The sequence below is a fragment of the Lycorma delicatula genome, chromosome 1, assembly GCF_047948215.1.
Source record: "Lycorma delicatula isolate Av1 chromosome 1, ASM4794821v1, whole genome shotgun sequence".
Classification (NCBI taxonomy): Eukaryota; Metazoa; Arthropoda; class Insecta; order Hemiptera; family Fulgoridae; genus Lycorma; species Lycorma delicatula.
In genome coordinates, this window is record NC_134455.1 from 199077626 (window position 1) to 199093181 (window position 15556).

A 15556-nucleotide genomic window follows, 5' to 3' on the forward strand; every position below is an offset into this window, starting at 1 on the left:
AAATGTAGTAGAAATAACAAAGATGGACCACTGAATGTGAAAATAGGAGGAGAAAAGATTATGAAGGTAGAAGAATTTTGTTATTTGGGAGGTAGAAGTACTAAAGATGGACGAAGCAGGAGCGATATAAAAGGCCGAATAGCACAAGCTAAACGAGCCTTCAGTAAGAAATTTAATTTGTTTACATAAAAAATTAGTTTAAATGTCAGGAAAAGATTTTAAAAGTGTATGTCTGGAGTGTCGCTTTATATGGAAGTGAAACTTGGACAATCGGAGTATCTGAGAAGAAAAGATTAGAAGCTTTTGAAATGTGGTGCTATAGTAGAATGTTAAAAATCAGATGGGTGGATAAAGTGACAAATGACTTAAGGCATCCTGGAATAATCGCTTTAATATTGGAAGGACAGGTAGAAGGGAAAAATTGTGTAGGCAGGCCACATTTGGAATATGTAAAACAAATTGTTAGGGATGTAGGATGTAGAGGGTATACTGAAATGAAAGATTAGCACTAGATAGGGAATCTTGGAGAGCTGCATCAAACCAGTGAAATGACTGAAGACAAAAAAAAAAAGAATTACGGTTCCAATAATGCGGTACGCATACCACTTATGGTGCGTAGAGCTCAAGGTGATACGCAAACAGACATAACAGTAAAAAAAAAAAACTATTATAATTCAAAATTATTAGTCCAACAAATATTTATTATTATTAGTAACGGCTCAATGGTTCTTAAACTTTATTTGATATAACAAAAGTATTTCCTTTTCCCTTAATTTGAGGAAATCATTTATGCATTGCGACAATAGGAATATAAATTATTCGGTTGGTAAGAATGAATACGCAACATCGATGGGTTCTTTACATCTCGCCGACGGGTCTAATGCATGTCCCGCGTCGCACGTAAGTTCAAAGGATCGCATCTCGGCCTCTGGCCCCGTACTGTAAACTTGCTTTGCAATACCGGTGCGAATTTCTGCAAGAACAGTGTTCTACGTACACGTCGTCGGGGTTGAACAACGATCGGTAGTAGTTAGTTTAACCTGCGTTTCCTAAGAAGTGTTATACGGAAAAGCGGCAAAGTGTGTTGCAGGAGGGCCACCGTCGGCTAAATAAGTTCGTTTTCTTTGTGTGTAGGTGTCCCCATCTTCGTAGTTCGTGAGGCCAAGGAAAGTTTTAGATCCTCTGGCAGGTTCGGGAAAAGATTTCGCTCCAACCTCGCCGGTGGTCTACAGTTGGAGCTTTTAAGCTCTGACTGTTTCGAGCAGGGTTGCGTCAGGACAGGCGGCCTTGCTCGGAATAACTAAGCCGAACTCTCAACTGTTTTGTGATAGGATTCTTTTAAACTGCAGCTGTAATGTCTGGCAGTGCAGTTGGTGTATTTTCTTGTTGGTAAGCTGCTATGGAGCAATCTGGGGGAGATAGCCTCGGGGACTTGGTTATCAGTGACTCCTTCTTGCCGAGAGGGTCACTAGGCAGGTCTCCGCCAAGGCCACGGTCACGGAGATCTCCACGAGGAGGGAGGCACTACTCTCTCGCGCACCGGCGGATTGCACGAAAAGTCCTGCCAATACCTCTGCGTCGAACTGTGTGGGGAAGACTACGGTCGGAAACGTGCAGGGAGAGCGAGCCATGGCTGACAGGCAACTCTCTGCGAAGTCGAGAGAGACGGAGCACACCGGTGAGGTGGTCAACTCTGTCTCGGAGAATTCCGAGACGCCTCCTTTGCAGAGGTCTAGCTCGGGATCGAGGGTATGCGGTTCCTTGGGTCAAAATATCCTCCAAGAAGGAATCACGCATTTCGGTCAAGTTTCGACAGTTAGTCGACAAGTACCTTTCCGAGTGTGCCTTGATGGTTTCTGAGCTGCCACTGAAATGAGAGGGCCTCCAGGGCGCTAACTGAGTCCTAGATTCGACTATCGGGCAAGGTGGACCAGGTGGTGGAAGGAGTCATGGACTTCAAACCGGTAACGGGGAGGGTCCTTGGCGAGATCCACACCTCTTTAAAAGGTGGAGGAGAAGGTGAAAACTCCTGTCTCCTTCGCTGCAGTAACAGCCGCCCTTGGCCCTAAGCGGGTTAGTTCCCCGCCGCAGTTCAGGCGTCGGCTAACAAAATTAAGCGGGCAATCGTCAAGGTGGTCCCAGTAACGCCTGGTCCGGGAACTTTGCGATGACGGAGCTGACCCTGAAGGTCCTGGACCCGCAGAGAAAAACCCAGATCTCCCGGGTCACGAAAGCAAGGGACCATAGAGTGGTCCTGGAGGTCGTAAGTGAGCAGCAGGCGAAGCGGCTGCTGAGGGCCGAAGTTCTGAAGAACGGGCTGAAGGCTCAGTTGCTACTCGAGCGGAGGCCTTACATATTGGTGTATGATTTACCAAGGGCAACGAGGGCAGAGGAGCCCGAAAACCTCAAGGTGATACAGCCAAACTCCAGCGTTGGATATGGCTGTCGAGGACTGTAACGGACCAGGGTGGTCCGGCAGTTGAGGCGAAAGGAAGCCTCAAATAGCCACTGGGTGATTAAGACCTTGCCTAAGATCCAGCAGATCTTGGTGGCCAGTGGCCAGCTGTTCCTTGGGTGGACCTGTTGTAGGATCGTTGATCATACAAAAGTACGCCGGTGCTTCAAATGTCAAGACTTTGGTCACACCTCTCTCCGCTATAGTGCACAGTCGTAGATGTGTGGTCATTACGCCCTTGCAGGGCACAGGACAGTCAATTGCCCTAGTAAGACCGCGCCTGCAAAGTGCGCTCCTTGTTCCTTGGTGAAAGGCTTTGATGCCGGACACCAAATCGGGGGCAAACAATGCAGGTCGCATGATATAGCCCGGGCGAAGATCGTGCATAGTACGGCGTATGGCGACGCCTGAATTTGGGGGAAGCTTTCGAGGACGGTCGTTACCATATTGAACGCTTGCGCCTGGGGCAGTTAAACCCGCACCATTCCCGGGCGGCTACCAATGAAGCCATGAGAATCCTTGAGTACGACCTCGAGGTCCTCTTGGTCCAGGAGCCGTACACGGTCGGGGATAAGGTAGTCGATTTCCACGGGGTTGATGTTATTCATTCTTGTGGGGAGTGGCCGCTCTCTGCGATCGTAGTCTGCTTGGTCTCGTTGGGTGTCTTCTGGATGCCTCTGTTTTCTGATGAGCAATTCACCGTCGTGCGAGTCACGAGAGGTTGATGTTGTACTGACGTCGGGATACTTCCAGCTTGGATGAAGTATCGATGACTTGTTGGCGAAGTTGGGTCGGATTCTGAACGATCTCCCTGGCATCAGAGTGCTGGTTGCTCTGGACGCTAATGCCAAGTCTTCCGCCTGGGGTTCACCTCTCACTGATCCCACAGACGCTGTTCATTGAAGTCAGGAGCTTCTACTTGCATAACGAGGCAGAACCGCCGACTTTCTCTTCCGAACTGAGGGAGTTACATCGTCTGGCCCGAGGCCAGTGCGAGTGATCATACGCTTATAAACTATGAGATCGCTTATGGTGGCGGTCCAAGAGCTCCAGATTCTGATCGCTATAACCTAAGGTTCCTGGCGCGAGTGCTGCCTTACAGGGGTTGGAATGGCGCATGGAGCACAGGGAGGAGGTGGAACTGATGGCTGAATTCGGCCGGGTCATCAAGACTGGCTGCGATAGGTCCTACGACGGCCTCGGCCAATGGACGGACCCTTATGTAGTGGCCACTGCTCGGAGAGTGCCTGGAGCCGTCATGACCGCTGCTTCTGAGGAGCTGTGTGTTAAAGCAGGCGGAAACCGGGGAAAACGTGGTGCAGCAGCAATGATTTTTATACCAACATTATTAACTTAAAATCACAAGTTACAAATTAGATTAAAAATTAACCATACAAAATTTATTATAGAATTCACACAATTTTAAAAGGGCTGAAGAAATGCAAAACATTAGTTAACAGTTTACCACATTTATCTGTTTACAACACTTACAGCAAAAGAATAAATCTTATTTAAGAATAAATTATAAAATTATGCTTCAAACTGTAAACACAGCACATTTCTTGGAGTAAGTTATATTTTAAAAAATCAAATTTATAACTTAGAAAGTAAAATCCCTAACTGTTAAAGAACCAAAGTTGCTTCAGAATCACAAGATTTAAAAGATTTGCGCAAAGAATATATTTTAATGGACGATTATTACAATTCTACTCTACTAATCTTAATTATATTTTTTGCAATAGAAATAACTCAATCATGATTAATAAATTACATTTAATAGTAGGGTAATTGGCTAAGAAACAATTAAGTTAACTTGAAGAAGCTAGTTTAACCTTGGAGTTTTGGTGAATTTTTAATAGCCATACATCACAAAAATTTACACTCATCATATTAAGTAAGTTTTACAAAAAATAAAATCAAATTAGTTTTAGTTGTTCATTTACTCACCAAAGAACACCGGTATAATAGATAATGGATACCAGTGTTCTTTGTGGATGGGTTTCAATTAACCACACACCTCAGGAATGGTCAAACTGAGACTGTACAAGATGACACTTCACTTAAACTCACTCATACATACAATCCTCTGAAGTAATACCTGAACGGAGATTCCCGGAGGCTAAACCGGAAAAAGAAAGGATTGTTGTTCATTTATGGATTCTCGACTTCCACTTCAAATAATAAATACACAACAGTAAACTCATATGATTTCAACACAGAAAACACATATCTAATTGAACTTAATGATTGGATTCTGGAAACAAATTAACACATAAAAGGTATACTTCATAAAATTTTAACTCGTACATGAGATTTTTACTAATTAAACTATAGGATATTTTCTTTCAAATCTACGTACACCAGCTTTTTTCTTTCGATTAAAAGTTACACGGCTAAATTTCCGGAAACCAATGTTCTCTGATTAAAACACATTCTGAGAATTATGTAAATAATACAAGATAACGAAAGCTGCAGTTATAAATTAAGACAAGTAGGTTATTTACAACACGTGACACAAACAAAACTCAAATCAAACATAACCTATATCAGTTGATATACCCATATAACTCAAAATTCTCAAAGATAAATTAAATAACTAAGTAAAAAATGCAAATGTTGCTCTCACCTAAATGAAACTTGAGAAATATATATATATAAATACAAACAGCACAAAAATTACCACTAAATTTAAGACAAGTAGGAACGCAACCCGCCAAAAGTGCGACTAACGAGTATCGACTAAACACTACACAGCTTAGTGCGAGATACAAACACCAGTTGGTACTATTTTCCTCACGGGGAAGTTTAACAAATAGATAATTTCTCCCGATATAAATCCATGACTTTCTACATAATTATAAACATTATCTAGTAATGTACTCTTTTATTTCCAAAAGTTTTTGCTAACTAATTACAATAAGCTCGCCGCTAAAGTTCCCAGCTTTCTACATTTTGAAGTAATCAGCACTAATAACCTGTTGACTTAATTACCCCGAATCATGTTTGTTTTTGCTATGATTTTTGAGTGTCTTTTTTTTTAACATTTGGTCCAAATTCTATCTCTTATGTCATTCAAAAGTTAAGGGTAGTGTCATACAAGTGATTTTTTTTCTTTTTATTACCAAAATGTTCTATACATTTCTTGAAAGCTTAATAGTTGTTAAAAATTAACTATTTAAGAGAATGGGTTCTTAAATTTACCGTGAAAATATTTTCTCCCATAACCAGCCACATTGTATTTTAAAAGGAAGAATAAGAAAATGAAATTTTGGAAAAATAATTGCCCATGCTAAGAATTGAAATCCCAGACCAGTTAACATGTTGATCACAACCCTGCCAGCAAGCCACTTAATAAAGTACTTTATGTCTAGGTTGTATTAGCCAATAATCGGTTGAGGTCCTTAATATCTACTGCAAAGTCTGATATCATTACCATTACTAATATTTTCCTACCTTATCTTATTTCTGAGATAGATTCAATTAATTTTTTTTTAGTAAATGAACTGACTAGGAAAGATTTGATCACAAAACAATTTTTTTTTTTTGTATTGTAAAACAGTATTTTTTATTTTTTTCCATCAGTATATTTTAGATGAGCCAACCAAGTGTCACCCTTCCCATCTAGCCAGGAGGCTCCACCTCCTGAACCCCAATGTGTTCATTATACTCATGCTTGTAAGAATAATACAATAAATAACAATTAAACTGTGTTATTTTATAAGAACCATCAATGTATTGTAATTTTTTCAGAACAACAGTTTGGTCAGCGCAAGACTCGAAACTTCAAGTGATCTAAAGTATTAAGGGTTTCAGAATATTTGGCCCCGATCTTAAAAATAGTACTTGTAGCTAGCTACCCAAAGGTTGGGTAAAAATGTATTTTGCACGATTCTTAGCATTACCCAACAAAACACCATAAGAAGGTGATCATACTTCATTTCTTTTTTTTTTTTATCTTAGTCAAATAACCTGAGGCAGATACAGTCAGTTGTGTTATATACAGTAACAGTGGCAGCATTGGTTGAGCTACCATACCATACTTTTAAAGCTACTTTTCTCGATAATCAAAAGAAATGTTGAAAAAGACAGAGACTTTTTTGTACATGGTTTGGACATAGTAAAATTGAATATTAGCAAGGAACATAATCCAGTTGTTACCACAAGCCATTAAAATGTTCACCATCTTGAAATGGTGAAACATTTCATAATGGTAATTAATAGTTCTATATTCTTCCCAGGTATAAAAACTATCTTCATGTAAAATTTCAGCTCAATCAGTTGCGTAGTTTTTGTGTGAAAGTAACAGACTCGCATAAACCACTACATTTATAATATATATCTATATACTAGCTACTGAGGCATGCCATAGACACGGTCTTCGCAGCTAGGCCCTCCAGGCAGGTTGCTCCGGCGGGCGGCGTCTCAGAATGGTATTATTAGATATCCAAAATTGATTAACTCTTGTGTAAAAATATTTTTTTTTAATGATGAAAATTGATATAACGAAAGTTAAATTAGAGATATAACTGTAGAAATTAATACTAACAAATCAGGATTTTATGCTAGTGATAGGTACATTCCATTGCTAAGCTAAGGAATACGGACACACACACATACAAATGCCCTTTAGTAGGGTAGGAGATCAGATAATATAGGTATGTGGATGAAAAAGGAGAAAAATTTCTCAATTTACTTTTGTTCCCTACACAAAATCCTGACATGATGTTCATGAATTGCATGTAATTTGGGACAATCTTACAAGTTTATTTATTTGTTTTTTATTCCCTTCCTCCCTTTTACAAAAACAGAAAATAGTTGAAATTACTTTAAAATGTACTATGTAGGGTTAAGTTTGAGTTCCAAAAATACACAACTAGTTGTAAAATTCTGTTATTTTATAAGTTACCATCTGTTTTGTTTTATATCACAGAAACAGTTAAGCATAAAGTATGAAATTTGATATGTTTTATATTTACCAGAGGAACTAATTTAATTATAATTAAAAGAAAAACGTTGGCTACTGTGTCAGGAGGATGATTATATATGTGATCTACTGTATCTTGAATAGTACTCAAATTAGTTAAAAATTTTACCACAGTAATATTTAGCATAATAAATTAATAATAATCATCAAAACAAACATAAAAAAAAATATTTCCACCAAGAAAAAATTGAAAATTTTCTAACTTTTTACTGAAGTAGCCTGTTAAAATGACATCTCTAAATGAGATGTAATCAGATTTGTTAAAGTTTTCAACCTTTAACACATGGTAGGGCTGATATATATTGTTCATCCTGAAAAGCAGGGTTTATAAATTTTCTCTTTTTTATTATGTAAAACTGAAATATATATATTTTTTTTAATGAGGTGTTAGCAGGTAAGGAGTAGTTTTTAATCATTGTAATAGGATTGTAGGCTTTATTTTTACATTGCTTTAAAAAAGTAATTTTTTATTCAATAGTAAACTGTCTTCTGAAGTGTCATTTAGCTACACTTTAATAACTTAGAACAGTGATTCTCAACCTTTTTAGGTTCACAGCCCCCAAAAGTAAAAAAAACACCATGAATATCTTGCGACCTCGCAATGAAATCTAGTTAAAACCATTTAGCTGCGTTGATAGCAATGGGTATGAACATAAATGTAAGAAGTGTACAAATATAAGCCATATTCAGATTCCAACTTTCCTTGTAATTTTGTCTGCTTGCATAATATTCATTGTGAAAGCATCTTGTTTGAACATGATACGTTTGAACACTTTATGTTCTCACTAGTATAAAAGAGATGTAAGGGATTTAAGAACATCAGTTTAGTTTTGAATGCGAAGTGTGCATCTGGTGCCTTTATTTAATTTTTTAAAAGTATAGTTTCATTGAAAATAATAATTGATGTTTTGGTCTTTTATTATGTGGTCAAACAGTGTGACTATTTTTTTTTTCAATTAGATTCTAATGAAAATGAATAATTTTTGAAAAAATGAAGTGAACCATTTACATCTAGTGAATTGATTGGTAAAAGACAAGATTAAACAATGAGTCACCTAAATTATGGTTTTAGCTCATTGGATTTAAAGCCATAGTGAGTTGTTTGCTTGCATGTCCTCTTTGATGGAAGAGATGCCATCAAAATTCATCCCGATCATAAAAGCAAAACCTTGTAATTTTTTGAAAGAAAATTACATACTTTGAGAAATCAACAATCTTCTATTTGTAAATCAAGCCATATTGATAAACGTATACTTAAAGCATCTTATCTTGTAGATAAAGTATCCAAACTCTATACAATCACAGAAAAACCTCCTATTACCTGCTGCAATTAATATGGTCAGTGTTTTAATAGAAGTGAAAGAAGCAAAAAAAAATTGAAAAAATTTCTAACGACAGTATCAAGACAAATCAATGACTGCTGATGTTCATGATCAGATAATTCAGCAAGAGAGGTTTTTAGTATTCAATTTGATGAATCAACAGATGTGACATACATTCTTACGTTCTTATGTTTTATGAGACATGACTGCAGTAGGAACAGATCAATCACAGAAAATATGTTGTTTGCTTGAGCTAAAAATTTAGTTGGCGTAGTATTTCTTGGAAGATAAAAATTACTTCTCGAATAGATAGGTACTGAATCATTTTAGTAACTGCTAAGTTACCAGTTTAGATTCATGACCAGCTCATGGAAAGTCTGCTGATAAACGTTACTACTACAATTCACATCTAAAGATTTTGATATGTTTTGGCTTGCTCATCAAAGCGAATATAGTAATTTAGTTATAGAAGCATTAAAAATATTAATCCCTTTCACCACATCTTATCTCTGTGAAAAGGATTTTTCGTGTAATGGTTGGTTGCACTAAAAACTAAATGTAGTTATCGTCTTTTATCATTTAAAACCAATTACTTTTGGGTGTTTCTAACATAGGTCTGCTTATGGGGAAACTTTTAAATTAAAAATGTAAGTATTTCTAATAAATGATCTTTTTTCTCATAAAATGATTTCATTATTGTTTATGTGTAAAGTTGTAGGCTAATTTCGCAACCCCCACATTGAGAAACACTATGCAAGATGGTAGCAGTATTACATTAATTGGTAGACCATGCATCATAATTATTGTCAAAAAAAATTATTGACCAAAGACTGTCTCAAGAAGTCGTCGTCACAATTTGCTTTGCTCCATATCAGATTAATTATGTCACCCATTAATTTCCATGTACAAGATTAATATAGAAATTGGTAATCGCTGTGTATGTGGCACTTCGGTGAGAATTTATGGTAAAATTCACAAGTAATGATGTTGAGGCCATAATAGACAAACTGTTTCAATTAAAATATGAATGTTTTTACTTTTTGTTTTTTACAGAATTGTTTTTTTTTTTTCCATTGAATTTATTTTAGGTCTAAATTTTATGCTTATTTTTAAGTACGTTTTTAATTTGTTTTGTATTAAGTGTTTTTTTTTGTTTGGTTACTGAATCTTTCCTGAAGGATTTTTATATGCAACTTGCCCTTTATAATTGTTCCTTGTAAGTTTTGGGATTTTTCACAATTCCCTATATCTCATTTAATTATATTGTGCAACTGCTTTCAGTTCCTTTTTTTTTTACATGATTTTTGTTTCGAATGTTTCTGAAAAATTAATACTTTTTTTAATAAATCTATATTCATAGACTCGGCCTCTTTTACAGTATTTAAAAAATGTTAATATTTATTTTAAATTATGAATATTTATCTTATCAAATTTTAGATCATAATTACCATTAGTTTTATAATAAAACTTTTTATAATTAATAAATCTTCAGATACTGAACCCAGATATATTTTATTACCGTAATTCATTTTAAAACAAAAATTCAAAAATAGTCAACATTTTTATGTAAATATTTTACATTTAATTGTATTTCATTTATTGAAAAATATTTTACTATGTGCTTTACTTAGAAAAGAAGAACATAAATAATAAAATTAAAATGAATATTGGGTTGCAAATTAACGAATAATTTACAAAATGGACTATAAAATAATGTTATTTTAATAAATAAAACAAAAAAACATACTCCTTTTTGCATTGTACTAATAAACACTGATATATGGACTGTACATTTTATCTATTGAATTTGATACTTAAAATAAATTTGATGTGTAAAAACTACAAAGGAAAACTGAGATTAGAATGTATAAACAATTTATTAAAGATGTGGGATGTAAGAAGTATTTTAAGACTAATAATTGTCATATAATAGAAAAGAAAGAAGTATACGAGATTATTAAAAAGAGAAAAAAAATTCAATCACCAGTCTACCTCAGTTATTGATGAGAAACATCATCTCAGTTTTTTTGTTTTTTGGCTTCTAATCACACAGGAATCCCAAGCTATGAATGATTCTCCCACTGTCAACTTAGGCCTATCGTATGATAGATCCTTATTATATATAATTTGTGATGTTATTAGGACCTAGATTCATTAAATTGTATTATCTTAAATATTAGATTAGTAATTCTCAACCTTTTTAGCTCGACTCCCAAAAAAAAAAAAAAAATATATATATAAAAAATGAATATGTTGCAACCTCCCCAACCCCAACCAAATGAAACCTAGTTAAAACTATTTAGCTGTGTTAATAGCAACATGTACATACTCCTTGTAATTTGCTTTGCTTGCATAATATTCGCTGTGAGAGCATCACGTTTGAACATGCATGTGATAAATTTGAACATGTCTTGCTCTCAGCAGTACAAAAAAGGCTTAAGGGATTGCAGAACATCACTTTAGTTTTGAAGGCGAAGTGAGCACCTGGTCGTCTTATTAAAGTTTTTTAAAAGCGTAGTTTCATTGAAAATAATAATAATTGACATTTCAGTTTTTTTAGAATGTGATCAAACGTTGTAACTGTTTTTTTTTCAATAAGATGTTTATGCAAAATGTTTAAATTTTGCAAAGAAAAAATTAAATCAGCCATCTACATCCAGTGAATCGACTGGTAAAAAGACAAGATTGTACAATGATAGTTATTTAGAATATGGTTTTAGCTCATTGAATGGAAAGCCACAGACTGTTGTTTGCTTTCAAGTCCTCTCCGGTGAAAGCATGACATCATCAAAAGTAATTTGATACTTGGAAACGAAACATTTGGATTATAAAAGTAAACCCGTGGAATTTTCCAAAGACAGTTACATGCATTGAAAAATCAACAAGCTTCTATTTGTAAATCAAGCCATACTGAAAAAAGTACACTAAAAGTATCTTATCTCATAGCATTATGAGTAGCTAAGATGTCCAAATCCCATACAAATACAGAAAACCTCATATTACCTGCTGCAATTGATAAGATCAGTGAATAAATAGGCATGGAAGAAGCAAAGAAATTGAAAAAAATTCCACTTTCTCAGGTTACAGTATCAAAGCAAATCGATGACATGACTGCCGATGTTCGCGATCAGATTTTTTAGTATTCAATTTGATGAATCAACAGTAGTGGTAAAAACTTTTCAATTCTTATGTTTTGTGAGATATGAATGCGAAAGGGACAGATCAATCAAAGAAAATATGTTCTTTTGAAAATCAATACCTGGTCCTGCAACAGGACAATGTCTTTTTGATGTTGTTTATGAAGCTATTAAAAACTGCAGCATAGATTGGATAAAATGTATTTTAACATGTAGTGATGGTGCAAAGGCAACAACAGGAAAGACCAGTGGATTTCTGAAAATATTAAAAAATCGTATTACACCACGGACACACTATTCTCTTCACAGACCATTATCTTGCCACAAAATCTCAAAGAATTTCTTTGTAAAGCTGTAAAAATGGTTAATTTTATTAAAAGTCGACCATTACAAAATAGCTGGTTTGCTATGTGTTGAAATGAAGGAAAAGAAAAAATCTTTTCTTTTCGGGAAACACCATTACCAATGTTTTTACAGAATTATGAGTATATGTTGCTGTTGTATTACTTAGCTGATGTATTTAAACGACTTGAATGTGAATTTTCAAGGACGTGATAAAAACATTTTATTAATGACAGACAAAGTTCATACTTTCATTAAGAAGCTTTATATCTGGATTATTTGTCTTCAAAAGGAAAAATTTTGATATGTTTCCACTATTTCAATTACACAGAAAAAAATTTAGATGAAGACACTATTGTTATTCACCACAGTTTGTGTAGAATGAAGATGCATTTGCATCAGCTAAGGATTCAGTTGGCGGAGTATTTTTTGGGACATAAAAATGATTTCTCGAAGAGATAGAGATGGATACTGAATCCATTTGGTGAAAACATTGTTGCAGCTGCTAAGTTTTCGGTTGAAATTCATGACCAGCTCATTGAAATGTCTGTTGATAAAACATTAAAACTACAATTCACATTGTAAGACTTAGTTTTGACTTGTTTGTCTAAGTGAATATGGAAATCTAGTGACAGAAGCATTGAAAATGTTAATCCCTTTTGCTACATCTTAAATCTGTGAAAGAGGTTTTTTGTCTATGATTGCACTAAAAACTAAAGATAGTTATTGTCTTTTATCACTTGAAAACAATTTGCTTTTTTGTGTTTCTAACATAGATTCACATATGCAGAAACTTTTAAATGAAAAACAAACACAATCATCTCATTAATTTATTTTCTTTACATGGGTACCTACAAATGTAAATATGATTAAATGATTTTTTCTCATAAAATAATTCAATTATTGTTTATGTAAAGTTGTGGCTAATTTCACGAGTGCCAAGCTGAGAAACTGTGCATTAGAACATGATGAATTTAGAATAATGTTGTCTTTTATTAGTTTTACAATCCAGTATAAAAATATTAATTTTAAAAAAAAATTATTATACAATTTTTTCTTTCAACTCTAGAATAGGAAAAAAAATATATAATTTTTTGTCATCTGGAGAGGGATTAGAATTTAAACTGGTATCTACTAAGTAAATACCAGAAAATGGGATCAGCTTTTTCAAAGGTTGCTTGTATATCTAATAGCTTTTTCTTTTCTCCAACAGTTTTCCAGCTACTGCCGGATCTGGGTATGTGTGTGTATATGTATAGGCAAATGCAATTACCACTACTAGCTTTCCAGGCCTGACAGCTGCAGATATAGTGCAATGTGTGTAAATGTACTGGTAAACTTAGGGTTTGGAACAGATTCAACTCTTGACATCTCCTGAGTTGTGTGGTTAATTAAAACCCAACCACCAAAGAACATTGGTATTCACAGTCTAGCATTCAAATCCGTATAAATGCAACTGCCTTTACAATACTCAACCCTTAGAACCCTTGACTTCGAAAATCAGCTTATTTTGTGATGACGCATTTTACCGCTAGACTAACCTGGCGCATTTCTATTTTATAGTAAAATAATCTGAAAACAAAAAGAATCACTTCACAGCAATTACGTAAACTAATTTTTATTGGAAAATGAGATATTAAAATATGAAAATGAAAAACTGCTCTTTTTAATTTATTTAAGAGCAAATAGGAAAAATATAACTTTATTTTAATTGTATATATTTTAGCTGAATTAATTACACTGTATAATAACACATTTATATTTTGTTTTATTTGTAACTAAAGATTTTTTAAAATAAATTAATTTTTATGCATAATTGTTTGATTATTATAATATACTATGGCCTGAGGCTGATCGTTGTGTAACAAACACTTGGACACTGCCCAAGTCAACCATTGCTGTAGAAAAACAGAAAGAAATTAATTATGTTCAACTTGTGTTCTCTTTCAAATTAATAAAAGTATGAGTTCCCAATTCTTCTTATATATATTTTTATATGTTATAAAGCTCACTCATTAATAGATGAATTTTGATGATAGTTTTATTTTTAATTTAGAGAAAAATTTGATAATCTGATGAAAGTTTTTCACATATCTTAATTGGAAGTTTTAATGAAAAAATACATTTTCAGTACAAATCGTATTTTCTGTTCCTCTGTCACTTGCCAATTTTAACTTAAATAGACCAATTTGCCAATATGACCACTGAAACATTGACTTAAATTATAGTAGAATTTCAACAAAAATTTAAAATTTCTTTTGAAAACTTATTATAGATACAAATCCAAAATCTATGTATGTGAAGCTGCTGGCAAAAGTTATAGTATAATGATAAATAGATTGGTAATCAAGTATTCTCTCAAGAAAGTTCAAGGAATTAGCTGGAAAACGTGTGATAAAAATTATACATCTTGGATTCCAGAGCCTTACATGAAAAGGTTTTCATGTAAATTCTTTGCTTTCCTTTTCTTATCAAAACATACTAAAAGATGCACATTCCAGTTAGTCTTTGTCATGCTCAGTGGTGATCTCTTTAGATTGTTTTTTTGTATTCCACTTCCTACTTTAAGAAGGTTCATTTTTGCAAGCAGTTTTTCACTTGACAGTGTTTTTGTTGGACTATCCAAGATTTAAACCAAAATAAAAGTAAAAACGAATACTTTTTTAATTCTCCTTTAAATCTTGATGTTATTGCCAAATTAAGGGTTAGTAAATTACAAGTACTTATTTTTAACTTAATCAATCTCTGAAGTCAAAACTGGATAAAAATTGGACAAAACACATATTTTTTTAGTTTTTATTGGAGATTTTTTTCCGAAATCAGTTTTACTTTAAAAAAAATCTATTTCATTGAATCCAGAAACTCATTACTTCATACTTATAAATAATTATCTTAGTGTTTAGCTTTCATGTTTTTCAAAATCAAATATATTCTTCAAAAATAAAATAAAATACATTCTATCACGCATTCTGTAGTTTCAGCTTTACTTCAAGAGAGTGTTAAATTTTAAGCTCTAATCAAATCCTGGGAAAATCCAGCAACATTATTTCATATATTTTAGCCATTGTTTGGTAACTGTTAACTGCTATGATCAACAGTGGGAGGAACAGTAGAGGAGCAACTCTAAAAATTCTCAATGTGTACATCTAGGGATAAGAAATGACAAACAGTCAGATTATATCATTATGGATCAGTATTAGATACTTGAAAAAGCTAGTGTGAATCAAACACTGGTATTGTTTCTTATCTTATTCAGATTTGAAAATGTAAAGGAAGTGGATGATATTAACAGGAATTCAATATAAATACAGATGTA

General features: G+C 34.1%; 1 protein-coding gene across 1 annotated transcript in view; it reads right to left on the reverse strand.

The window, feature by feature from the left end:
• Positions 1-4862, reverse strand: part of LOC142327348 (uncharacterized) — a 140774-nt gene extending 135912 nt beyond the window's left edge. Inside the window, exon 1 of the mRNA XM_075370313.1 lies at positions 4554-4862. Coding sequence (XP_075226428.1) covers positions 4554-4606 — 53 coding nt within the window. The 5' untranslated portion in view covers positions 4607-4862. The remainder of the gene's footprint in view (positions 1-4553) is intronic.
• Positions 4863-15556: the final 10694 nt, after the last annotated feature.